The sequence below is a fragment of the Tetrao urogallus genome (genome assembly GCF_951394365.1).
Source record: "Tetrao urogallus genome assembly, chromosome: 6".
Lineage (NCBI taxonomy): Eukaryota > Metazoa > Chordata > Aves > Galliformes > Phasianidae > Tetrao > Tetrao urogallus.
In genome coordinates this window covers 54,689,262-54,715,513 of record NC_136819.1, presented here as the reverse complement: position 1 = coordinate 54,715,513, position 26,252 = coordinate 54,689,262, and the positions used below count along the sequence as shown (strand labels likewise).

Here is a 26,252-nt window from a genome sequence, read left to right as displayed (position 1 = left end):
CATTCCAGAAGGAAAGCCATTTGTGGAGAACTCGTGCATGTATTTGTACTGACCACAGTTAGACTTTGGAAACTGTCTGATCTTGTATCTTTAAAACAAACTAAAACTACAACACCAGATAAAATGGAAGGCCCTTACTTTGCTTTCAGTGTTGTAAGCTAGAAAGACAGAACTTGAGCATGATTATTACATCATTTCACTTCATATCTTAAGAAACAACTACAAAACTTTACATAAAAATCAGTGAAAATGTTTATTTCAAGAATTTTATAACAGATAACCAATTTAAGAACAGTAACTCAAGTTCAGCTTTGTCCAGAACAATAAACAGTTACTTTTTTTAATGTTTAAGTCAGAGATTCTAAGTATCTACAAGTTGGAGGCTCTCATAGATAAGGAAATAATTATTCCACATGCTATCTTAAAATGGCATATCTGCTACTTCCAAGAGACAGTTTAGGTAGATCATAACATTTTATGAAAACAACATATTTAGAAAAGAAATAAGAAAAATAAAAGCTGCATCTCAAAGCACGCACTTGATGAATGCACACGCGCTCTTGCAGCAATTGCAATAATGTGTGGTTATGTGAAATGAAAGAAGGTGAAATGCTTTGTACTTTAACTTATGAAAACGGAAGCATTTGTCAAGGCTAAGCAGGAAAAGAATTTAAAAGGAAGTCAGAGGTATTCAAAAGAATGTAGATGGCTTTGTATTTTGCAAGGAAGAATGAAAACCTTTCACAGAAGGAGACTGCGATGATCTTTGATCTTGTCCAAATGCAAATGGAAAACTGAACTCATCTTTGCCATCTCCAAAAGCATGAGAAGTTGATTCCAAAGGGAAGGGAAAGGCAAACGTGTCCTCGCTTTCTGATTTCCCAAATAAGCTTCCTATATGGAATACGTAATATATTACTAGATTAATTTTTACTGCATTCAGCATACTTTTCTTTAATAATATTTTACTCCCAACGCTTGCTGAGTGTCAGAGGAAAATATGGTTTACAATGTCTGATTCTCCTGCCTCACTTGTACTGTTTTTGTATTGTGCACCTACATTGATTTAAAGTTATGATCTAGGTTTCTCTCATCATTCGTAAACTATTTTCATTCCAGTTGTGGGGAGAGGGAAACAATAGATCTGTTCTTCCAACACCAAGCTCGTAGCTTTAAGTTAAAAAACTGCATTTTCCAAGTACTATAACTTTTACATTAACAGAACAGAGTTCTTTTTAGGAGTGAAAAAGCTTACAGAACTTTGACACTTAAAATCTTTTCTCCCCTCTTGCTGTTCATCTCAGAAGGAGCAGGGGTTGCATGAGGTGTGTTTGAAGCACTCTCTCACACCTGTTTTTTCAGGACATCTCAGACATTCGAATCCCATAAGACAGGTATTTTGAGAATAAAACTAAGCTATTCAAAATACAAATTGACATAACAAGCCACTAAGCAGAGTTATCACAGATCAGTATGCAACAAATGAGCATTTTTTAGACAACCAAAGGTGCCTCGTTAAGCAGAATTGTGAGCTCACCTGCCATATAAACATAAATAAAATACAGCTGATATACACAAACACTTTCTAATTCTTTCCACTTTTAGACTTACCAAAATCTTTATGTGGTGACATGGGATTCAAGTTTCCCACAGAATAACCTTCATCTATCTGAAATGTAACAGTCATTTTATTTAACAAATGAGAAAGAAAAAACCTAAGTTCTAATGCTGACACATGATCAGTGAAAAAGACACTTTCCCAGTGAATATCGGTTTCTAAATTTAACTTCATATGTCAATCCCTGAAGTTTCAAGGTAAGCTCTTCAATAACCTTCATGTTTTGTTTATATCTACAAATGCACACTTTCAGACCTTCTGGAACAAAATATCAGATTGTACACAGGCCAAAACCTGATCTGATTTTCTGCTGTTTTTTAACCTGAAAAGATTCAAAAATATTTAATTCTGCAGAATTTTAGAAAACCTCTAAGAAACAGCAGTTACAGCCTCCCAGTAGGATTTGACGTGGCCAGAAAGAATGATAAAATAAGCACTTACTACACTTCAGAAGGGCTCGTAAGCTCTTTTTATAATGGATAAATAAGTTCAAAACTCCCATCTGACCACAGATTAAAGTGACAGCTAGACACTGCTCAATTCCTGAGTTTCACAGTATAGCATGGGCTCTGAGAGCATTACACAACTTACCTACACACTTCCTTCACTTTACCTACACCCATCTCCTTCCTAAACCATTCACAAACTACTCACCAGCCTATTCTCTCCTATACGCTGCTGATGCCAGGTAGCATCACTGACACATTCTTCACTAAAGACAAAATAAAAATGTGGTTTCCCTCCTTCAGTTTTCACCTAGTAACTGCAAGACTCAGCACACCCACTGAAATCTGAGATACCTGGATTACATTCCCTTATTTGCACGAGGGTTGAATGTTCATTACAGCGAGTGATACCTAAGTAATGCACTCCACACTGATGCACACCTATCTCAAATATCCAATTACATATTGCTAGCCTAGAAAGGAAAAAAAATTACTCTAGAGCACTGTAGTTAGGCAAAGGATAAGAAGTGTTACCAGGGTTCCAGGCTCTGTTTCAATTAGCTACCTATCTATTGCCTTGAATTTAAATATAGCTGCTAGTACATACTTACATTTTAACATTCCTAATGGATGAACTTTTCCTTCCCTTCATATTCCACACTGTGGGAAACATGAAGGATAAAAACCTAACATTTTAAGTGACTGATTCCCTGCTACAGCCAAACAAAACCATACAGGATACTCATGTGAGTAGTATCTACAATTTTGCATTGCAATGCTGAGTCAGAAACCCTTTTTGTAAATCTAGCTATCTGTGCATCTGCATAGCCATATGAGAAAGATTCACACTTGGTCAGAGGTCATCACATGGGCAGATAAGGAGATAATCATTTTCAAAGGATACCCAGTGTAAAATTAAGCAAGCTCTTAAAATACACTTGCCAAAAAGCAGTCTGGTTTGGAAAAAAAACATTCACTGTTATTATTACTTCCTCAGCATGTTTTGGCTTTTGGAAATTTAATATTCTTAAGTACTTATTTTTACCTCATCAGATGAATTTTCTGCCCCAAATACAGAAGAATCAAACAAATTAAAGCCAGGTGACTTCTGGGAGATGCCCAAAAGAGAAAAGAAAGCAGGAGATTTTGATGCTGCTTCTTCACAGCCCATGTTGTGAATGCTGTAAAGACAAAAAGGTAGAAACTGCATCAATGGTTTTAAAAAGTAGCACAGGTGGCTTTTTTTCTTTCTGACTTTCCTACATTTCTATAGCTTCCATCAATAATTGCTTCCTGCAACACATAACAGGTGACACAACCCTCTACATCAGAGTAAGGTGGTGCTCTTAATCAATTCCCTTCCTTTTGCTCTCACGCTCCAAGAAAAAATTGCTTAAAAAAACAGTCAAAAGAAAAGCAATCTACAATTCAAGTAGAAATGATATTGCAAGAACAAAGTCTAACTTAGAAAAAATTTGTATTTTGTCTTTTTTTTTTTTTTTTTGGAAGAACTTTCTATGAAAGACTTTCTATAGCACCTTTCAAAAATTCTGGAAATACTGGAACAATAAGCATCATTACAAATTTGCTTAGGAAACCTGGACAAAAGCTTTATTCGTACAAGTCAAATGGAGGTGTTTTGGAAAACTGGGTTTTCTTCCCCTTTGACTCAGGTGTTCCAACAAACTCCGGTGTTTCAGGTGCTCTTAGAAAACGTTCTGCACCTTCTGCAGCTGTGTCAGGATTATTCTCATTTGGCTTAAAATACGTGTGTCTGTCCTGTTAAGAAATATACAACAGTATTTATGGCACATGTAATTTCCCAAAATAGTGTTAGTCCGTTTCTCTAAGCATGCTCATTGTATGTTTTAAGGTTAGTTGTTTTTATTTGCATGAAAAATAAAGGCAATTTAATCAAATGCTTCCTGTTACATATTCACCACAGTTACAACTGAAACCTTAATTTAACTAACTAAAAATTGACTTCTTCCAATTGAAACTATATATGAAAGTCCTTCATTCACACAAAAAAAAACATTTGAGTTGGTTGAAAACAATGCCTTGGTTTCTTTCTAAATCATCTCTTAGCTTATGCTTTAAGTCACACTGGAATCCTCTTGATATTTCCTAGCAAATTAAAGGAACAAACCATCAGAGTATGCTTTATCTCACTAAGAATATTTTCTCTTTTTCAGGAAATGTTAACTGAGAGTGTACACTTGGATTCTGTGGAGTAATTTTCACTAAACTCAACATTGTTTTAAAGACATTGTTCTCCATCATTTGCCTGTGGGTGTCAGCCTGTAGTAAGCCAGCTAGAGGACGCTGAGTGTCTCAAACTTGATCTCAGTATCACCTGCATATGCAAGGTGTACACAGAACTGGCTTCAATTATATGGCATGGAGCCTAAATTCCCATTCAAGTAATAAAAGCCCAATAAAAGCAGCCACTCAGAATCTGTGGCCAGCACAGAGCCTACTTTCTGTACTATATTTCTGTGGGAGAAGTGAATTTCAAATGCATAAATGCAAAAAATGTTCAAACATGTATCTTATCTTACACAGATGAAAACATCACACAACAGTTCTATCTAGAAACTATCATGTGCATAGGACAGTTGTCCTCAATGTCCCATTGTCAAGGTAACATTAAAAAACCACAGAATGCTGATATGCTCAAGGTCATTCTCCTAGTAATCAGAAGGAATGGCTTCTGTTGGTTGCCTTACAATGAGTCATTTTGACAATTCCTGAGAATTACAATTAGTTCTTGCCAAAAGACTCAAATACATCAAGCTAGATTGATGTAGATTTTTAAATAAAATAACTGCTTATGACATTAAAATGCTCTGCTTACTTGAGGTATGTAAGAAGAATCCTTAGGCTCATCTCCTGCTTCTTTATCATCACATTTGGCCTCTTGGTCTTCTATGCAAAGAAGACAGCACTCCTTATATTATAACAGCATTTTAAATGGATAAATAAAAATTACATGGTGAGGAAGAATCCTTGAAAAAGATTTATTAACTTGGCATTGCTATTGATAAGGAAGTGTTCTGACTGTAGTTTCCATAATAACCCACTCTGTGGCAAATTTTCATAATATTTTCCTCCTATTCTGCCATTTATTATTGTCAAAGCTATACTAAGGCTGCTTCATTTTGTCTGGTAAGTTCTTCAACTTCAGCTGTCATTCCCTGAGAGTGCTTATTTTTGCCCAGTCCTTCTGTTGCACTCTGAGAATGCCCACACCAGTCAATAGGAACCACATGGAAACAGTATAAAAAGCATGTCCATGAGACTGAAGAAATGTCTTAAAGACCTGGGCAAAAGCTAGCATAAGAAATGAGAAGAATGTTACTCAAATTTCTGCTCTAAGCATGAGACCACGCAATGTTTCACACACTGTAAGTTAAGATCTTGTGTTTTAAGACACATAATTCAGATTCTACTTATAGAAAAAAATGGGCTCTAATTTTTTTAATGGACAGTGTAATTAGGAAAAAGTGCATTTAAATTAAAACTCAGTGCCCTGGATTTTTGAAACTACAGGTGCATTTGTAGATTCTCTATTTTGTTTCTGTAAGCATTCTGTGTGTATTTCTTATATCAGTTTTCATTCTTAATGATCTTAGTCTGGTGCTTCAAGATTCCTATATTTGTTTGCTATAGCCCTTTTCTTTGCATTTCCTCATGCCTTCTCAGTAGATTTGCAAACAGGTTTTCATTTTGCCCAAACAGCTGAGACTAAGAGTGTGGATTTACTAGAAATTCTGGGGGATTCCCTTTATTAGCAGTGGTTGATGAAGAATGCATCTCACATTACTGCGCAGTTCAGTCTTCATTTAAACTTGACTCAGTTCTGCCTGCTGTACTCACAAGTTAAAACTAAATAAAGTGGAGAAGGAAAACAAATGGTGGTCCACTTCATATCAGAGTGACAGTGTGGCTTCTAGAATATTCTGTTTTATCATTATGTGGTCAGCATACAGTTAGAGCACATCTGATCAGAGGACAGCAGTGGCACTTTACCTATTACACTTTTTTCACTCTCATACTGTTGATTAGCAGTCACTTGCTTTGGAGGCCGTAGCAGTCTAAAAGACAAAAATTACACTTGTTTGAATGTGGGTTATTTCCATAAACTTTAATCTCTACAATGAAAGCTACTTCATTAGAGAAAAGTTACCTGAACTGCGTTTGGCTTTGAAAACTTGCTGTTGATGGAACTTGGGCAACCTGTAGATTAGTAGTCGCATCAGTACCAATAACCATCTAAAACACCAAGAAAAATTCAAGAGAGGCAGCACGTGAAATTGTTACTTTGACAATATCCTTCCAATTTGTCCTTAATTTGTCCACAAATCCACTCAGTTAAGCTCTTTTTAGGAATTATGCAACTTTTTTTGCCTGTCTGCTTTACCTACAGTTTAACATTTTTTCTACATGTTATTCAAAACCACATCTGTTATTTTTAATAAAGTTGCAATTACAGCACTGATAACTAAAGGTGAATAACTAACTTTTCAGTCATACAAATAGCATTACACAATTTACAAACTTTATTCGTGTTTACTACTGCTGTAGCCAGGCCTGTCTCCACCTTCTAAGGCCAAAGTCAGAAAACACAGAAGGGATTAAATCTGCCAGGTTGACTGAACAACTGTAGGTAACATGCAAACACTCCCCTCACAGACATTGGCCAGATCAGAAGGTCTGACTCAAACACGTAGCATGTATTTGTTCCATAATGGCAGAGTGGCTCTAGGAGTCTATGCCTTAGCATGAGATAACATATTATTTCACAGGGAGCTGCTAGTTGTGGTTTGGTTTTAGTTTGCAAAACGTATCATAGAATCATAGAATCAGGGTAGGGGACGAAAGGACTGGACGTGCAGAATCTGTCCACCACTCACTTTCTTTAGTTTACAGCTCCCTTCCGGAAGCATAAAGACCTCCTGTCCTCCAATCTTTTTCTTCTACTCCATCTTCTCCCCATTGCTGTCACCTTTCTTAAAGTTTGCTTAACCTTGACTTACTGCTTCCCACTGTTTTCTACGTGCAATTCTAGGTCCCAGATAGCCATCCTCATCTGGATTACCCTGGCAACAACCCTTCCATCTACTTCATCATGTTCAGCTCCCTAAGCCTGCCACAAATCACAACTACCTGAAATTTACTTTGGTCTTGCTTCATTCAGTCTAGCTCTTGCATTTCATACTGTCTTGTCTTACTTAATGAAGGTGGTTTTGGTCCCACAAGCTCAATCCTAAAGCATTTGATGATGCACTCACAATAACCTTGATTTCCTTGGTAAGTTATAAGCAAATCACAGCTGTTAACTTTTTTACTTGGCAAATTTTCACTGACATTTGGTTTGAAATAGGACCAGTGACACATACCTTATGAGGAAAAGTTTCAGTATGGACATTTCCCCACATTGCTGCACAGCAAAAATACTTGCAAACTATTTATCTCTGATGATGCCACCTTTTCCAGTACTCCTTTTATACTTCAACAGTCTATCAGCCTTGTTAATTTTCTTTCACCTAATGTGTTTTTATTAGTGTGGGTTTTCTTTTGTGTTGTTTTGTGACTGTGCAAGTTATTCCTCCAGCTTGTTTTTGGGTTGTTTTACTGTGTTTGTGTCTTTAGGATATTGAGCTGCAATACACTTCCCCTTTTCAAAAAAAAAGTCATAGGAGTTATGGGATAGAGAAGGAAACACAGTTCTGAACTTCTTAAGTGTACAAAGAAATGCTACTGAGGTTTTACTTCTCTGTTTTTTTTTCTTTCTGGATAAACTGTAGACAGTCCCACAGAGCATCCTACATCCTTAGTCCTCAGTGAAATCCCTTCCCACAGAGTAGATGACTGATGATGAATCAGTAATAGAAGATTATATTCCTTCTTGAATTCCAAAACTTTGCTGCACACAATCAAATTCTGTGTGTTTAAAACTCTTACAGAAGTTATTTATTTGGACATACAGTCCACACCAAGTTTGGAAAGAAATCACACAGAATCAAAGAATCGCAGAGGTTGGAAGGGACCTCAAGAGAACATTGAGTCCATCCCCTCCTGCTAAAGCAGGCTCCCTGCAGGGAAGCAATACTAGAATGTTTAATGTGACTAGCAGTAATAACATGAAGCATTTTATAATAACTTAAGCAATTTCAATTGAGTTAGAAATGGCATCAAAAAAAGAATTTTATGATTACCAAGTCTTCAGCATCTTGAACCCATCATTAACAAGTTTTATGAAAGACAAAATAGCAGTGGGTGTGTTTGAAGTATTTTGTACTTAAACCACATACAACAGATTAAACAGTCTCACATTTTACCAGTGGCACTACTCATACCTGTGATGGATTTTCTGCATGGCTGGAAGAACTGCTAGCAGCAACTGATTGTTCCTTAGGATTTTCTTTTTCTTCTCTCCCTGAATTTACAAACATATAAACAGGATTCAGTATCCAGAGCATTGCATTGTTAAACTGAACTTGTCAACAAAGTATACAAATTTTACTGCTCATGAAGAGCTAAAATGTGAAAGTTCCAAGCAAATTACTACAAATAATAGTTACATTTACCATATATTTACAAACATTCCCAGAAGTATGCTTCAGTTTTTTTCTGATGCAATGTGTTAGGTATATCTTCCACGTCACTTTACTCAAAGCACAGATGAGAGAGAAATCAGAGGTTGTCAGAACACAGACAGGTGTGCACCCGACTTCTGCTGAAAGCCTAGCTACATCCATCACAGTGAAAACAGCTGAGAATATTCATTGCCATGGTTCCCATTTATTTACACAAAAATAACTCAAAATTCTCACAAAAAAAAAAAAAAAAAAAAAAAAAAAAAAAAAAAAAAGATAATTAGAAGCACATTGCACCTGTTTCTGTTTGCTGCATAGAGAATCTAGCAGTCTGTAAAGACTGGACTGATTTCCGAGGAATGCATGGGAGCTGTAATGGTTTGTACAGCTGATGTTTCTCATGTAATAAAGAAGGATGTTCACTCTCTTCAAATATCCTAAAAAAAAAAGATTGGAAATCATAAAATCCAACAGCTTCAAATAAGTGAAGTTCTCAAGGGAAACGCATGCTTCTAGGGGGATTCTAGCTCTTTTCAGCTGCAGCTATCAATAAGACTTTAGTTTCCCTTTAAAGAACACCATAGAATATCACTGAAAGCAAAGGGCATGCATCAGTACCAAAGTGATCATCATAACATTGCTGACTTGAATTTTGTTGGTATCAAAGAAAATGGCAGGAAATAGTGGAGTGTGACCACAAAATGGTGGAATTCAAGATCCTTGGTGCATTAAGGAGGGTGCACAGCAGGCTTGCTACTCTGGACTTTAAGAGAGCAGACCTTGAACTCTTCAAGGAACTGCTTGGCAGGTGACATGGGAGAAAGACCTGGAGGGAAGAGGAGCTCAAGAAAGCTGAACAGTATTCAAGGACTGTCTCCTCCAACCCAGAAGCCGTGCATCCTGAGAAAAAGGAAGGCAGCCAGGAAAGAATGCCAGGAGGCCTCCATGGATCAACAAGGAGCTCCTGGACTTAAGCACAAACATAGGGAGTGGAAACAGACACAGGATCACTTACCCTTTTTTTATTTTTAATAATGTTTTTTTTTTATTTTATTTCCTCCCTGACATTCTTGCTTGGCACTTCTGTGCTCCAGTTTTTTTGATATTTTTCACAAATAAGGTAAAAAGGAAGATGAACTTTGTAAGGTATCAAAGAGTAAAATAAGTAACGTTACTGGCTAAAGCAGAAGCATTGGCCAAACCAGAAGCATTGATTAAGATACTGGATCTAACAAACTATGGAAACCATGGACCACCTACTATGACAAATAAAATCATATATCAAACAGAAATAATTTAAAAGCATCTTTATCTTTCATTTACAGCACCTGCATACTACAAAAAAATGTTTATATGACTGAGTATCTTTAAGATCAGATGTGGAGAACTTTAGGATTAGTCAAAGCAGAGCTAAGCACAGAACCCAGGCTGAAATGGCTTTTCCTTGTTCAGAACAGCTTTATCACAGTCATTCAAAAATGAAATGAATTGAACAAGGCTGCTGCTGATGGTCATGATTTAGATTGCCAGTAACCAATCCTTTTACATTACTTACTTCGGATACCAAATTGTGTTTTTAAAAGTTCCTGGAGTCAGTTTCTGTGTGCTTTTGTAAAACCCAGCAGACAATTCCCTGTATTTCTAAAGAATTCCCATACAGGAGATAAACCATTCTTTTACAATACATATCTATTCAGAAGGATGGATTGATGGTAGAGTTGCAAACAGGAGTCAGAAACTCTTGAGATATTGATTTTTTTAAGTAACAAAAACTTCCAAAAGGACCTGCAGTTAAACTTCATAAACACACAATACATCTGCTCCCTTCCCTCACCCAAATAATTATTTTTAAAAAAAAAAGATATCTGACATTAATAACTACTGGGAAAAAAATCAAACTGCAGAAAGTCAAAATATTCTGAACTGCAATAACAAGACACATCATTTGTCTTCCTTTTTTTGCTTCACTGTAAGTAGACATCTGAGTGGACAAAAGATCTTTATCTCGATCCATGTGGCAAAACATGTAATATTTTCAGTTTTTATTAAAGTGCAAAAAAAGATATTCTTAGGTCAAAATAAAATTTCATTTCCTTAGCAGTAGCTGTGGTCAGTACAGGGTTAACTCTTTTCCAACAGAGTGGTCAGACACTGGAACGGGCTGCCCAGGGAGGTGGTGGAGTCACCAAACCTGGAGGTGTTCAAGGAACGTTTAGACATTGTGTTGAGGGACTTGGTTTAGTGAGAACTATTGCTGGTAAGGGGATGGTTGGACTGGATGATCTTGTAGGTCTTTTCCAGTCTTTTTGATTCTATGATTCTGTGATTCTTCACTGATGTTTATACTTAGAAGTCCAGAAACAGATTCACATTATTTCACAAGAATTATATTGCAAAGTCTTTTATTTGATCGCTGAAGTCTTATCACTTGTAATGCAAAGGCACAGAAGGAACTGAAATCATACTCTACAGAACTTCTTCCTCTAGAAGAAGTTTTAGCAAAAACTCCTCATTTGGAACACAAGGTATTTTTGGTATTCAGAGATGGAACTAATGCATAATCAAAATGAAGGAAAAAAAAAAAAACAGTCAGGATTGCAGAATAAATGAATTTAATCTCTCCTAAGCATTCCAGAAAAGCATAGGGAATGAAGATGATACATACCAAAGCACTGTTGGAGATTTCTGTGTAATACCATCTTTAATCAAGAAACACAATCCAAGGCTTCAAAAAAGTTCAAGACACAAGAGCTGTCCGAATCACTTTAAAATTTAACCAGGTATACACTATTACTTGGTGTTCCTTTTTGGTCACTGATGAGGACTTTTGGTATGGAAATTTGAACTATGATACTTGTTGAATATAACTGGTGCACTACAGAAGTCCACTACTCAAAGAAAATAGGTTGCATCAGAAGACTAATGTGTTTTGCAGCTGTTCCAATCTTTTTGACAAAATGTTTACCACTGCCATCCTCCTGCCCAAAGAACATATACACCAGCAGCTATCAGTTAACTTTCATGTTCCTTTCTTATCCTGTAGCCCTCTACAGTATTCCATGGGTATTAATTTGTACGTTATTCTGCTCAGTGCTTTTGTTGTTCTGTTTGACGTTTGCTGGTTCCATGCTGTTCTGCATCAGTTTATGGACTTTCACAATACAACTCTTTTTTTGTTCTTTTGTGGCAGAAAATGAAGTTACCTCCTGCTTTACAAAGATCTCTCTGCTCAGGAATTACCCTGTAGTGACTGCACAACAGCTCCTGCCTTTGGTACCCTTACTCTCTTGTTATATTTTTCTATATTGATTTGAGTCTACAAAGGTTTTAATTCATGTGAATCATTGTCTTAGTACATTTTCTGTTTCTTTCCACAGTGATTACAATCACAGATTAATAATATTCCAATTTTTACCATCAGTAGTTACTCAGATATTTCTGTGCTTCCTTTCTCTTTTAATACACTAACGAGGGATGTTTTAAAACAACTTTTACACCATTTTCCATAAGCCCTTATGTTTTACATAACTTTGGCAAGAATATGCTTTAAAATTTACTCTAGAAAAGCAATGTTAATTAGTAATCAGGTTGTGGTCTGGTAGTATATGCTATATCACATGAACACATACATGGAGGTTAAAGAGCAATGTGAGTTAGAATGGTGTGAAATGTTTACAGCATCTTATAACCATGATGTAAGCCATGGAACTTCAGCAGAGCATCAAAAGATCTACTTGTGCACAATCAAAGCACAATTTTTGATGAAGGTTCAAGCACCTGAAAACTTTATGAAAGAGGTAACTTTATGAAAGTGGCAAGTCCAGCAAATACCCTGCAGATTCCTTTCTAAAAGTGGTTTCACTGAGTACTTCTTGCACCTCCGTGCCCAAAACAGAGATCTCCTCCCTCTATAGTATGCTTTTAATTGGCATTTTCTGCATACTGAACATACTTGGAGCCCTTTGAGAATTCTAAGGGAGTATTTCCAATCTTCTTCACCCAGTCTTAGAACTACATGGATTTCTTGTTTCCCTGTGTTTCTGAGATCTTGCCAATCATACCAAATTTAGATAAGAAGGCAGAACTGGTGTAAGATCTTAAACAATGAAAAATTAATCATTTGAATAATACAGGGTTCTATAAGAAGATATTAAAAAATAAAGTATTCCTGGGGAAGGAGACAGTTAAAAGGACAGCTTTCTGTACATATAGTCCTCTAAATCCCAATTCAGAGCTCTGAAGAGCACCCTTATCAAGCACACCATGACATAAAATCATTTGGACTAAGTCTTTCGGATTTTTGTCCAACAGAGTCAGTTTTAAGTTTCATGTCTTAATACTCACAAGAAATCCAGATGAGTGCAAGATGGTCCTGATGGTGACTTCAGCCACTGTAATTGAGCTCAAATTAAAGCGAGTCCCAGTTGTAAATGACCACTGACTAATTTACTAAGCCATTAATCCTGTCAATGAAACTTTCACTCACACTTGCTTTTAAGAACCAAATTAAGTGTTAAATTTCTAAGAGTAGTTTGGAGCTGAAGGCAATGACATTTGTAACCCTGAACTTTTCACCAAATACTTGTTCAGTATAGTTAATGTATTCTATTTTGGACTGCACAGTCACTGTAACTGTAATTACAAGCCATAAAACTATCCACACAGATCCATTAGCAGAAGCTGTGAGGAGCAAAGTTTTTCACAAAATACTTCTGAATAGTTATTTCCAGGTAACACTGATTTTCTGGCAATAGAAATTTGCCACCACTGAACACCAAGAAATAAGATTCTTTTAAAGTTATGTAAATGAATCATATGTCTTGGGTTGAAAACCTTGCTAGTCGCTCTACAGCAACAACTTGTGTTTTGTTGCCACCTTTGTGTGAATATTGAGATGTTTTTCTGGATGAAAGCAAGGAGAAGGAAAGAATTTCTAAAAACACACCTTTCTTTAAATTCCTTTGGTTTCTCTAGACCTTTCAGATTTTTTCCTTCAATCATTTCTGAATTATTTTGATCTTCTGTGGTCTCTTCAAATGTCTTAAAAGAAAAAGAATAAATAAACATCACAATTTAATAAAAAAATGTGAAAATGATACAGCTACTTGCTGCAAAGGGCTTCTAAACTGATGAATCAGTGCAAGCAGAATTTTTTTGTAGCCAAAATGATAATAATGAATAATCATTAATTCTAGTATCATCCTGTTGGCTCATATGCTTGAAAATATACTACTATTTTGTTTCAGCAAGTCAATTGTATAAGTACCTACATATATATAATACACACTTACTTTTTTAAAATAATTAATTTTCATTTCTATTTCATCTGCTTCTTTTTCTAGTTCAGTTGATTCTTGTGTAGCAGTTTCAGCAAGCTTTAACATTTCCTGTGTTTTTTGTCTCAAAGAAGCACTTCCAAATTAAGGAATATACGTGGCAACATGATTTTATTAAAGAAGGGGATATAATCAGGTCCCTCACAGTTCTATGTTGTAAGTGCAAGTTCTACAGTGACAGAAAGCCCTGACTATTCCACATTTCTTAGGAAAGTCTCCAAATCCAACTTCAGTCTTCTCTTTAATGAAGCTTTTTGACTGATAGGTCATAAGGTGAACTACAATTATCTTCCTCAAAATGTTCCAGCAAATTTAACTGAAAAACTATTATTTGACCTACAGTTATCCCATGGGGAAATGGCTGTGCTGCCACTCTAAACATAATTACTATATTTTTAAATCAAAAGCTGTGAAAGTTAAATATAAACTTTCCTTCCTGTAAACTGTATTAACATTACACTTCAAGGATACATATACAAAGCCCAGTCATTAATGGATTTAAAAGGAGCAGGCTCTGTAAAAATAAAATTTTGTTTCAGAACATTAACAAGTCTCATTTTCTCTACAAATACAATTTAAATTAATGGTTCAGGAACACTTACCATTGTGTAATAGCTCATAAAAGTAATAGCAATAATACAGAAAGTAATGACATTTAAAATAGCACAATAAGTAAATAAGCAAGTAAATAAGTGTTTGAGAAGCTAATTCTAAACTAATACTGGTTGATTTTTTTACCCTAAGAAGCCCACTGGCCAACCTCTCCCCATTACACTTACAGGTTGGAGGAAAGAACATTAGCATGTATACTCCAACTAAATTCATCTTCCAAATCTCAGTTTGCTACAGTTTTTTTTCCTAAACATGGTACAACAAAAATGAAGATTTTTTTTATCAGCTTAAGAGAAGCTCTGATAAATCAATAAATGGATTTCTGTACAGGGCTGTAACATGCAGTCCACCAGCAAAAGGCTCTACTGCATAAGCATTGATAATAACAGTACCAAGCATGTCCAAGTCAGCATCTTCTTTCAATTTATATTGTTCAGACCGTTTCTGAATTCTGTTCTGGATTTCCTCAACCTCTTTCTTTTTTTTGTAATATTCCTGTGCAAGGGCAGTTTCTGCATATTTTTCACGGTGTTGCTTCAGAGTCTCCTTATACTGGATTATGTAATCTTGATACATTTTCCTATAAAATATATAATTTAGATAACTTTTAGAAAGGAAAGCTATTACTTAATGGAATCATCTCAGTTAGACTTGCTGTTATTCTGGAAAAGATCAGAGTACTTTTTCAGTATGTCTCTATTCAACTTCATTTTGTTTTCTTCCATCTGTTTTCATGGAAAACTGTGCTGTACATAGCAAAAATACATTCATGATATAACAGCCATAATTCTGAAAGGAATCTAGACCATACCATGAAGGTAGCTTGACAGATGACAAATGGTTCTTCCTCATTTAATTAAACTTCCTTGTTTAATGAAACTCACAGCAAGCCAAATTCTCTGCTTCTGCTTATTGGCACAACTCCACCTGTATCAGTGGAGCTGTATCAAACTTTCAGTAAAGGATCATTTGGCCTAGCACCCAGTATTTATATACATACAGTATTTATATATATATATCTAGTGTCAAATGTGGAGGTTGGTAGCCTGCCTGTGGCAGGGAGTTGAATCTTGATAATCCTTGAGGTCCCTTCCAACCCAAGCCATTCTATGATTCTGTGATTTAGATCAGCCTGATGCAGTGCTGCAGAAATGCTGAGCTATCTGATTGAGGGAAGCCTCACACAAACACAACAGTCACACTAAAATAACAAGACTACCAAACCTAAGGTTAAGCAAACACTTCAATGCTTAACTGGAAAAGAGCCAAAATATTCAGCTTCTCGTAAGACTGCCCTCTACATTAATCTCACACTGATATAATTTCACTGACATTGAGTGAGAACATAGCTACAAATTATTAAAGCAGGTAGCACCAATTAAGAGGTCCCATTAAATAAATCTTCATGACGTTGTTAAAGTTTAAATGAGCTTTTGAAATACTGTTATAAAAACAACCGCCATAAGAAGCAATTAGATGTAATTCATCACATAAAGCTGAAAATTGATCATTATTCTGCTTGGAAAAAAGAGAAAAAGAAGTACTATTGGACAGAACAGAAATTGGCTTGTGCTAAATCAATGACAGTGACTATTCTGGATAAGATTCTTTGGTCTGTTTTCTCAATTAGACAAGGAATTTGCGGGATAGCTTGCAAACAGCAGATCAAATATTCAACTGTGTGACTGGGAAGCATTTATTACTCCAGTAGTGCTGCTAGGTCTAGCATGCATTACAGGTCATTTCCAATGCAAACTCAGTGTCTGTAGGGAAAGCACAGTGATGAACACTGACTAATTAACAAAGGAACTGATTCTAACTGTTAATGTCACACACAGGTAACCTGCAGGAAAGCAAGAGTTAATTATTAACTGTTTTTAAAATTATCAGTAACAACAACCAAGGCCTGGTATATTTATCTCCACATTTGAAAGCAAAAGCTTAATAACAGAAGCACGTGTGAAAATATTACGTTACCAGTACACTGCAGATTAATTAGAAATTCCTCTATGAAACAAATCATTATGCATAACAGCAACTGAAGGCACAGACACACCTGTTTGCCTGCAATAAGGACCAGCTCTCACTGTAAATCACAGTATTCCTCTTTAAAGAATAACTATATGTCAAACTGCTATTACTGACTGACAGAAAAACAGACACTTTGGCTGCTGGCTGGTTAGACTGGGCAGCACAAGAGACATTTCTGTCCATACACAATTGTTGAAACTTCTTCTTTTACAAAAGAAGTGTCAATTTTTTAATGTCATAGCAGAAAATGAAATCTCATTTTTCAAATAAAACGATGCTCCAGGCATCCCATTAAACTGACTGAAGTGCAGCAGACATATTCAAGGGAAAGAAGTTGTAGATTAACACTGCTATGATTCAAGGTTGTGAAATCAAGAAATTTCCAAACTTTATGTAGAAAAGGACATCAGTCTATTTGTTTTTCTCATGGCTTTTTTCATGGACAGTCTTGGGAATCCGTGAAGTTATTGGATTTCCTAAACATTTGTGTATACTGTCAGGGTATGAAAGATAAAATAATACATACTTCCATTTAATTTAATAGATTCTACAAACAATAGCTAAGAAACACTGACATTTGCAAATAAATTTTAAAATATAAATCAAAGTTAAATTTGAATTGCAAGTGATACATTTCAGGCTTCTGAGTATCATCCTCAAACTTTAAACACACTTTTTCCCCAAAATTTGTTTTCCACAGATAAGTATTTATGGCCATATGGAATATAGCATAAAAGTCTTGAGGAACTGACTCTATTTCCAGTATTTTTCCTAAGTAATTCGCATCCTTCCATTCACACAGTTGAACATCAGCTGTTTAGAATTCAGTACTGTTCACATTAAAGTCATCTTTTAAAAAGATCTTTGCATGTAAAGCAGCATGTCCTGAATGTCCACAAACGCCAGCTTAAGAAGGGCATTCAGCACATAACGTTTTAAATGCACTTATTTTTCTTCCTAATTTATCTATTCAGAATTTGTTGAATGCACGCCTTGCTGATTTGAGTATAGCAGCAAATGCTTCAGTATAGAGGGACTGTATTTGAAAGAAGTCTCTCGAGACAACTTTCTTGAAATACATGAATTAAATTTATTCCGTGGTTTATAGTCATGATGTTTTACAATTAAAAGCTCAGGAGGAAAAAAAAAAGCAAACACTTTCATGTTGGAATTGAAACTAGCTATCTAAAGAAGCAATTTAAAAGTAATGCTTCTTTGGCTTGTCAGCTCAAATTAGTGAAGGCCAAAATGGCTCATATACTCATAGAAAGCCAATTTAGCTTCATTTTTCACCAAATATGGAGCTCTAAAGAGGAAGGCAGATCAGCTACTAACAGAGTTAATTAAATGCTGCCAGGCATTCTACTTCTGCTGTCTTGAACTACTTGCAAGAAGAACACTAGCATAAAACACAGCCAACATTTGAAATTGCAGTTGCCTACAGTAACACCCCTGCACTGCTATCCAGATGTCTAGATGGATCTGCCATGACTTTTTTAACACACAACTAACCAACCTCTTCCTCTTCCCAAGCAGATCAGTAAAGGTGAGCAACCTCTCTAAAATAAAGACTTTTTTTTCCTGAATGTTAAACAATATTTCACAGCTTTAACTTTGCCACATCCCACTTCCAAAATTTAAGTGAAAATTTTCAGGGTCTTTTCTTCATCCCACTCAGTGCTGGTAGATAGATTCTACCCGCCCTATTTTTCATGATCTAATACTGAACTTGAATGCTTTGTAGTTATTTTGAAGAATTATTCATAAATAAAGAAAAACAAATTATTTGAATGCGTCAGTTATCTTGTTTAGTGCAGATGTGAAAGTAAAGGCTCAAGTTCATTTATGTGATGCTTCTAGAAAAATCGAACCTCATTACTTTCCAAAAAGTCTTCCAAACCTGAATGTCTGAAACTACTGAAATTACAGCATGTGTGAAGACATGTCATGCTAATGGTTAAAAAAAACCATCTGTAATTAAAATATGTTTCTGCAAATATGCTCTGATATTTTGTATTTTTGTCAAAGCTGAAACACTGATTACCTTATGATTATCCAAATTCAGAGGGCTTCTCTTGAAATTGTGGGCAATTAAACAGTGTTCTGAAAATTGTTATAGAAATTTGGGAAGTTATCTGAAAAAGCTGCATTTTATCCTATTTCACTAGCATCTACAAAGTCACAGATGAACTCCTAATAATGGAAAGTGAATATTCTTTTATTACAGTGAAATGTTTACCAAAACTTTTTGATGCAGACTGCATAACTTTGCAGATCAATTTAGACAGCACTGCCATCAACAAGCACTGCTTCTAGAAATCTTATCTCATATGATCACTGATACCTCTCATTTTCTGTAGCTTCTTGTAAAACTTCAAGTTCATTCTTCACATATTCTTCATGCTTGCTAAGAATTGCATATGTGGGCTTCCAGCTGCAAAGTACAAAAAAGAAGTGTGTAAATGGTCCTTCCTAATAAAAAAGCAATTAAAAAAAGAAGACATAAACAACTTACTTTAGCTAGCTAACTAGAGCAAGTCACTTAATGTGCTGAAAGTCAAGCACATATTTTTCTAGTGTAAAAAGCTCCAGATTAGTTGAAAATAAGTTAATTGCAGATGAGAACTGAACTTCAGTTGCTGGCAAGATATGTTCTTTTTTGCCTCTATGGCATCATCCAGAATACTGCTACTCTAGGGCAATGTAAACATCTCTAATAAATGAAGTTTGGCTGGAACTATCAGAGCTAGGAGACATGCAAACAAATCCCAACTTTAGGAACACTTGCATAGATCCCATCAAGCACCAAAAAGGCAGAAGAAGAAGAAAACCTGAAAGCACCTGAAGCCCTACATAGATTTGGAACAAGTTAACAACAAAAAAAAAGTTACATTTAAAGAGATGGAAATTATCAATGAAGAAATGCAGAATAAGTCACAGCTGAGCAAAGGAACTATTTTCTACTGCAACGGTAAGAGTAACCGAGGACATGTGGTCCATTTTACGCTGCATATTCATGAGTAGGGCACGTAAAGGGCATTGGGTGAGTATGCCCTATGGTCCAAAACTGGAGAGCGTGCAGCGTGCAATCACAGAAAGTATGGATGTGTTTCTGGACAAGCACTCCAAAGGTGGTGTAAACAGCTGTTTCCATTATGGAAATAAAGATAGACAATTAATTTGCTAAAGTCCAATAACCTTGAGCAAAAAAACAACTTACTCCAGGTGATAGAACACATGCATAATCGACATCTATAACAGCATTAAAGTTTCTCATTGGAAAAAAAGTTCAACGAGGAAGTGCAGCATTGGTTCAGGATACTTAGCATTATTTGGCACAAACTGGCTAGCACCACTAATCACTAAAAATGTAATTAAGAAATGCTTCTTCACCACACCTTCTGAAGATTCAACAGAAAGCCACAGTTTTAAGGGCTTAGATTTTTAAAAGTCAGAAACTAACAGTCCATGTGTAGGTGCACACAGGCACGCAAACACTGTGATCTTCTTCCAGAAAACTCCATGTATTTCTTTGGAGTTAAAGAAAAAAGAGCAACGACAATGGCATGGAACTCATATTAACCAAAGATCAATCATAGAATCACAGAATCATAGAATCATTGAACCATAGAATCACAGAATCATAGAATCATAGAACCATAGAATCACAGAATCATAGAACCATAGAATCACAGAATCATAGAATCATAGAACCATAGAATGTCCTGGGTTGAAAAGGACCACAATGATCGTCTAGTTTCAACCCCTCTGCTATGTGCAGGGTCGTAAACCACCAGACCAGGCTGCCCAGAGCCACATCCAGCCTGGGATCAGAAGGCTCTACCCACTTTTACAAGCCAAATGCATGTTACATTTTGTATTCACACTTGTTCTGCAGGCATGTGGAGAACACAGAGTTTAAGAATTAGCTTTGCAACAGAACAAGGCATGAAGGATCCAAGTAGTTGATCCATAGTTTGCTAAGTGCACCATTTCATGGAAGCTCTTGATAACTATTGCATTTGTTTGCTCCTCCTTTCATCAGCAAAGGTATAGAGAAATCTCTATCCACACTTATCTGAAAGCACTAAAAATTTCCTGTGGTTTAGCCAGCTGGACAAGACAACAGTTCATTTCCTAAATTAGAAACATTCTGTGTTCATCTGGCTTTCTTTTATATTTCCATCCACTCCACCATCATGAACACAAATTAAAACACTGTAAGAGGAACGATAACATTTGAAATGGTCTCATCAACAGTATTTCACCACTTCTTGCTCTTGGATCAACACGTCATGCCTGAATCATTCAAGCAGCTAAATATTAGAAAAATGTCATTATGTTCCTAAGAATATGTATTTCTTCTTTGTCATAGTATTCTTCAGTTCTTTGTTAAATAGGCTTCTATGGATTTTTTAGAAATCACAGTAGTATCTTGATCCACATCTCATGTATTGTATTTTCAGTAGACTTGTTGCATGTAAGAATGCAGTATTTTGTTCAAAGTCTTTGTGCCTCAATATGATGTCTAGTAATCCAGACAACAAGCAGTTTCTTTGAGAGCTCTATTGACTGTTCCTGGCAACTAAATGTAATGATACTCATCTCTGAATCAATCAGCTGTGAGGATGATTGCCAGTCAAATACAGAATCTGAATTTACAAGACCAATGTTAGAAACTTGTCCAGAGTATCAGGAGTATCAACTAGGATAAATATTAGAAATTTAAGATGATTCTAGTACTTTCTTTGTCTGATCTCACAGCTAGGACTTGTTTAGTACAGTTTTCAGTACGTTGATGGGTGATATTTTCAATAATTTAAGACAAAATCTCATCCTTCTGCAAGCATAGTCTCTATGAATATCCGTATCCCTTATTGAGTCATTTCTTATTTTCAGTCTCTTTACATTAATGCCACTGACTGTTCTTTTTAGGACCTCAGCCAATGCCCTTTGAATTTAATGGTTCAAAATTTGGTCAGATTTTTAGTTCACCCTTAATTTCTTATTTCCTTGTTTGCATTACCTAATTGCTGATTTACAACTTAAAAAAAAAAAAAAAAAAAAAAAAAAAGAAAAAGAAAAAGAAAAAGAAATCAGCATGGAATGGTTTCCAGTAATTTACAAAAGTGTTCATTTTATATTGCATTGGAGGCAAAAAAAAAAAAAAAAAAAAGTATAAATAAACTGAAATTTTATTCTCAAGTTCAAATCTTTTCCTAACTTATTTTAACAAAGCTACAAATCATTACAGAATAACAATCAATTCAATCAGCTGCCAACTAAACCTCCATTCACTTATGATTCCTTTCCTTCTTCTCTTTGCAGCTACTTTGAAACCTCGGAAGGACTCTGGTGCAACTTTCATTTCTTTTTTCATTCTTAGAAACTTTCCATAATATTTTTCAAATACATGCAATGGACATCTATATTCAAGCACTTATCTTCAGGTATAGATTTGCAAGAAAACAAAAAGGATAGGATCTGCTAAGTTGTTTACCGAGAGAGTGGTGAGGTGCTGGAACAGCTGCCCAGAGGGGCTGTGATGCCCCGTCCATCCCTGGAGGTGTTCAAGGCCAGGTTGGATGGGGCCCTGGGCAGCCTGGGCTGCTATGAAATGTGGAGGTTGGTGGCCCTGCCTGTGGCAGGGGGTTGGAGCTTCATGATCCTTCAGGTCCATTCCAGTCCAAGCCATTCTGTGATTCTATGGCTATATTCTTATATTCTTATATTCTGACTCTTAATGCCAGCTCTGACTAAAAGTTCAGCTCACATTATACTTACACATTACAGCTGTCCTTACAATTCTCATTTTGCTTGCGTAAATCAGCAATTGCATCATTGCAGTTATTTATATTTTCCTGCAATCTAGCAATTTCATTCCTTTTTTCTGTGATTTTTGAAGAATACACTGAAAATGTAAAAATATGTTTAAGTGCTTGCAACATAGCTATGAAACAAAAAGTCTACATTCAGAGAATCAAAATTTCTTCCTAAGTGCTTGGTCTCAGTAGTAGCAGATGAGCAAACAGCCTGCAGTTAAGCAAAGCAACAACAAAGTGAATGAAAAAAAAAAAAGCTGTGTGGTGAGAACACTGATTTTTATTTAATATTATGAAATTGGCTTTGGAAGAAAATATCAGTGCTGTTTCTCCATCCCAGTCCATGTGAAACTAAAGCTATTAATAGTGGTAGAAATTAAAATGCTTATAAATAGTTAATGCCAACTCTTCTCCAAAGTTCACAGAAGGACAAGTGTCTGCAGACACTAGAGGTAGTATGCAGGAGAACAGTGGGAGCCACTTTTCTTGTAGTAATGCTTGCAACTGGGAGACTGATCGGAGCACAAGAGTTGCTTGAGATAAAAGTCTCTTTAAATACCTTTTATGTTACAGAAGTCCAGAAATAAGAATGTTTTGAATGGGAAAGCTGACTTCAAGAAAAGAAAACTAAAAACATCTCTAACAGCATATACACAAATGATTGCTGGAATTGGGAGCAAATAAATACAAATAAAAAATGTAATGTATGATGGATTAATATATTGAGTAGGAAATAGATGCCAATTAATGAGGAGCATCTATTGTTATGACAAATCCCCAAAAACATGGATGTTACCAGCATTGTTTCACAAGTACAAGCTGTGAGAGCTACCAGGCATATTCACGTTGCAATGCGATGGGCAGAACGAAGTGCATGTTTGTTTGTTTGTTTGTTTCCCTGTGTTTTCTATCTCTTATTCTTTCCTACAGAGGTTCAGAACTACTTGTGCCAAATCTCCCTTGCCATCACTGCTGCCCTGACAACAAAGATGGTGCCACTAAACTGAAGTCACTCAATCACAGACATCCTGCCCCCTCACATCTGTTTAAGGAGGGCATCTTAGTTGAGATTTATCTTGAGTTGTGTGAATTACTGCTCTATAGCTTTAGATCATCCTAAACTTTCGGTCTGTTTTTGCAGCATTTGATACATATTCACTTGCAGTTCCATCTGGGCTGATACAGGAGAAGTGTACCTGTCAGAGATAAACATCAGCCAGCAAAAAACAGAATCCCAATGTATTTTAATATCTTGAGTAATCCAGAGTATATACAGTGTCTTAATACCTTGAATACCTGAAGTCTAAGTGTTTCTTTTGAGTTCATGCACACTTTCAACTGAACTCTCAAACAACTGTAGTATGTTACTACAGTTACTAAGCCTTTGGATTTCACCTAAAACATGCTCACTTGCAGTAAGCTCGAACAAATTTGAAGCCACAAATAGCTCTAAATTTACAGACGGAGACCAAAGAATTATTACAGAACTCTATGGGTACCAGATTTTGTGTAATAGATGCTTAAATGTTCAAAATACTTCAATCTAATATTGATAACCCTCTCAATATGTAAGTACTTTCTTGGACGTATCACTTAAGATCATTAGAAATACTGCCACCAGTACAATGCAGAACACTCTCTTATTCCTGAAGGACTTGAACTTCAGCTTCCACCTGTGCGGTAGCAGAGATGAGCACGGATTTCTTTAGGTTGTCTCTATATCCATTCCTGTGACTGAGTGATACAACTGGCGGGATAGTTAAAAAATAAATAAATCAGCCAAGATCTAAGTCCATAATATTATACTGTTAGTCCTAGGAAGAAAGAATTTCATTGGAGCAAGGCTTTCCCATTGGTGCTACTGTTTGGGATTTCAAATAAAATGACCAGCTGGTCGACCACAGAAAAGAAGAACCAGGCTTGAGTAGGTTGCAGCAACTGAGAGAACTTTCATTATTGTAGGAAGACAGAAAGAGAGAAGAAGCAGTGAGGCACAGGTCCAAATTTGGGAAGAACAAAAAACATGAAGAGAGAAGGCAGACAAGTGGCAGATGTATTGAGCAAGCACAGCTGAACCAAAGAACTGCCAGCAACTGTGAGGAGCTACTGAGTAAGAGCAGGAAATGGCGCAGCACGAAACTGGCTGTCCACGAGACAGCTGAGCAGCATTAGCTAAAAGTCGAAGGCAAAAGCAAAGTCTGCTAGGGAGAACGAGCAAGTATTGATGGCAAAAGATGAGACAGGGTGAGAGCAGGACACTGGGCAGCTTTCATTATTAAGCTTGCTTCCGCCTCTGAAACTCAGACATGTATCAGGACTGATGAAACAGAGTATTCAACAGCTAATAAAATGATATCTTATCACTACTCACAATTTATCTGTTGATTTACATGTTCCTTTGCATAAGAAGTTTGTTTTAGCTGGAAAACTGAAAAGAAAAATAAACACGTTTATCTACAATGAACTGTTAAACAAACATTTTGCAACATTAATTGTACAAACATCAATTAGCAAAGATTTTAATGAGACATCTAAAAGTCCCCCTTCAGACAAGCAATTTTGCTACTAAGTAATTTGTAGAACCCTGCTCCGTAACGTCATCATTATGTAGGTGATCATCAAAACCTTAATATTTAAATGTTTATTTAAAGTTAATGTAACTGCATAAAGTTAAAAATATCACTTTATGCAGTGCACTGGTAATTTTCACTTTAAAAATATACAATATAATGACTTACCGAACTCAAGCAGGAGTTTATCCAAGTTGCTTACAAGTCTGTCACTCATTGTGTAAACCTCGGGAGAAAAGTGCAGTTTACAGATTTACAAAGCTTTATTAATACAATAAACAAGTCAAAGTTCCATTTTAATGGAACCAAATTTTTCACCAATTGTAGTAATGGATTTACTGAAGGTCTAAGCCACAGCTGGGGAAAAAGGAAGTGTACAGCTTAGGTAAATGTTCCTGGAGAAGTTCTGTGTTGAAGAGGTTTAGCATTCTTGGAAGGTGGGAAGAATGCAGTAAGAAATGCTCGTGTACAAAAAGTGGAGCCTCTAGTCCAGCTGGTTTACTAAGCCTATCAACTGCAGTGATGGTAATGGAAAAGCTTCTTATCCATTCTGTACAGTCCTCCAGAAATAATTGCAAAGTACATTTGAATCAGAAAGTATGTGCATAAGTGGGATTAAAGACAGAACTAAAATGCAACAGAAAGCAGATTATTGCAAATTGATTCTTCTGTTTGTAGAGTGCTGCTACGTGCAGAAATTCAGTTCTGTTTTTTTAAACAGCTTGTACTCATGTCGCCCTCCTGAAAGGATGCAATCAGTACCTAATCAGAACATCCTGAACACGGGCAGTTAGCTCAGACACACTGAAACATGACTGTCCCACAGCAGCCTTCCCATGGGTGAACAAACACTTCCTTTGGCTGTGTGTAAAAAGTAAAGCCACAACCAATTGGCAATGGGGATGAGATCCTAATCCAAGATAAAGTGGAATAGAAAACAACTTCAGAATTGGACTAAAGTGGCATTAAGATTGCATAGTGTAGCACTGAGACTGTGAAAACAGCAGGGAGGGAAGAGAAGGGAGCATTTAAAATGCTGGATGTTTGACAGAAATGAATTTGCCTAATACTTATGTGAGGATCAGGGCTACTAATCCAAGACACCGGATTAGAACAGGCAGTGATAAAAGCTCCAAGAAAGAGAGAACAGTTTTACCAAACATATATACAAGATTGGCACCCTAGTTACTGGTGCCTGGAAACAGCTAGCAACAT

At 36.1% G+C, this 26,252-nt stretch overlaps 1 protein-coding gene across 1 annotated transcript; it reads right to left on the bottom strand.

The window, feature by feature from the left end:
- Positions 1-691: 691 nt before the first annotated feature.
- On the bottom strand, positions 692-25,254 carry LOC306948145 (protein SIX6OS1; the record flags this gene model as incomplete). The annotated part of the gene is made up of 17 exons (XM_079537650.1): positions 692-894; positions 1,612-1,669; positions 3,110-3,245; positions 3,686-3,843; positions 4,922-4,992; positions 6,097-6,161; positions 6,254-6,339; positions 8,427-8,506; positions 8,964-9,103; positions 13,612-13,706; positions 13,958-14,078; positions 14,474-14,516; positions 15,007-15,194; positions 18,990-19,079; positions 22,430-22,556; positions 24,839-24,895; positions 25,206-25,254. The coding sequence occupies 17 exons, from the start codon at positions 25,252-25,254 to the stop codon at positions 692-694; spliced, it is 1,767 nt and encodes a 588-aa protein (XP_079393776.1).
- Positions 25,255-26,252: the final 998 nt, after the last annotated feature.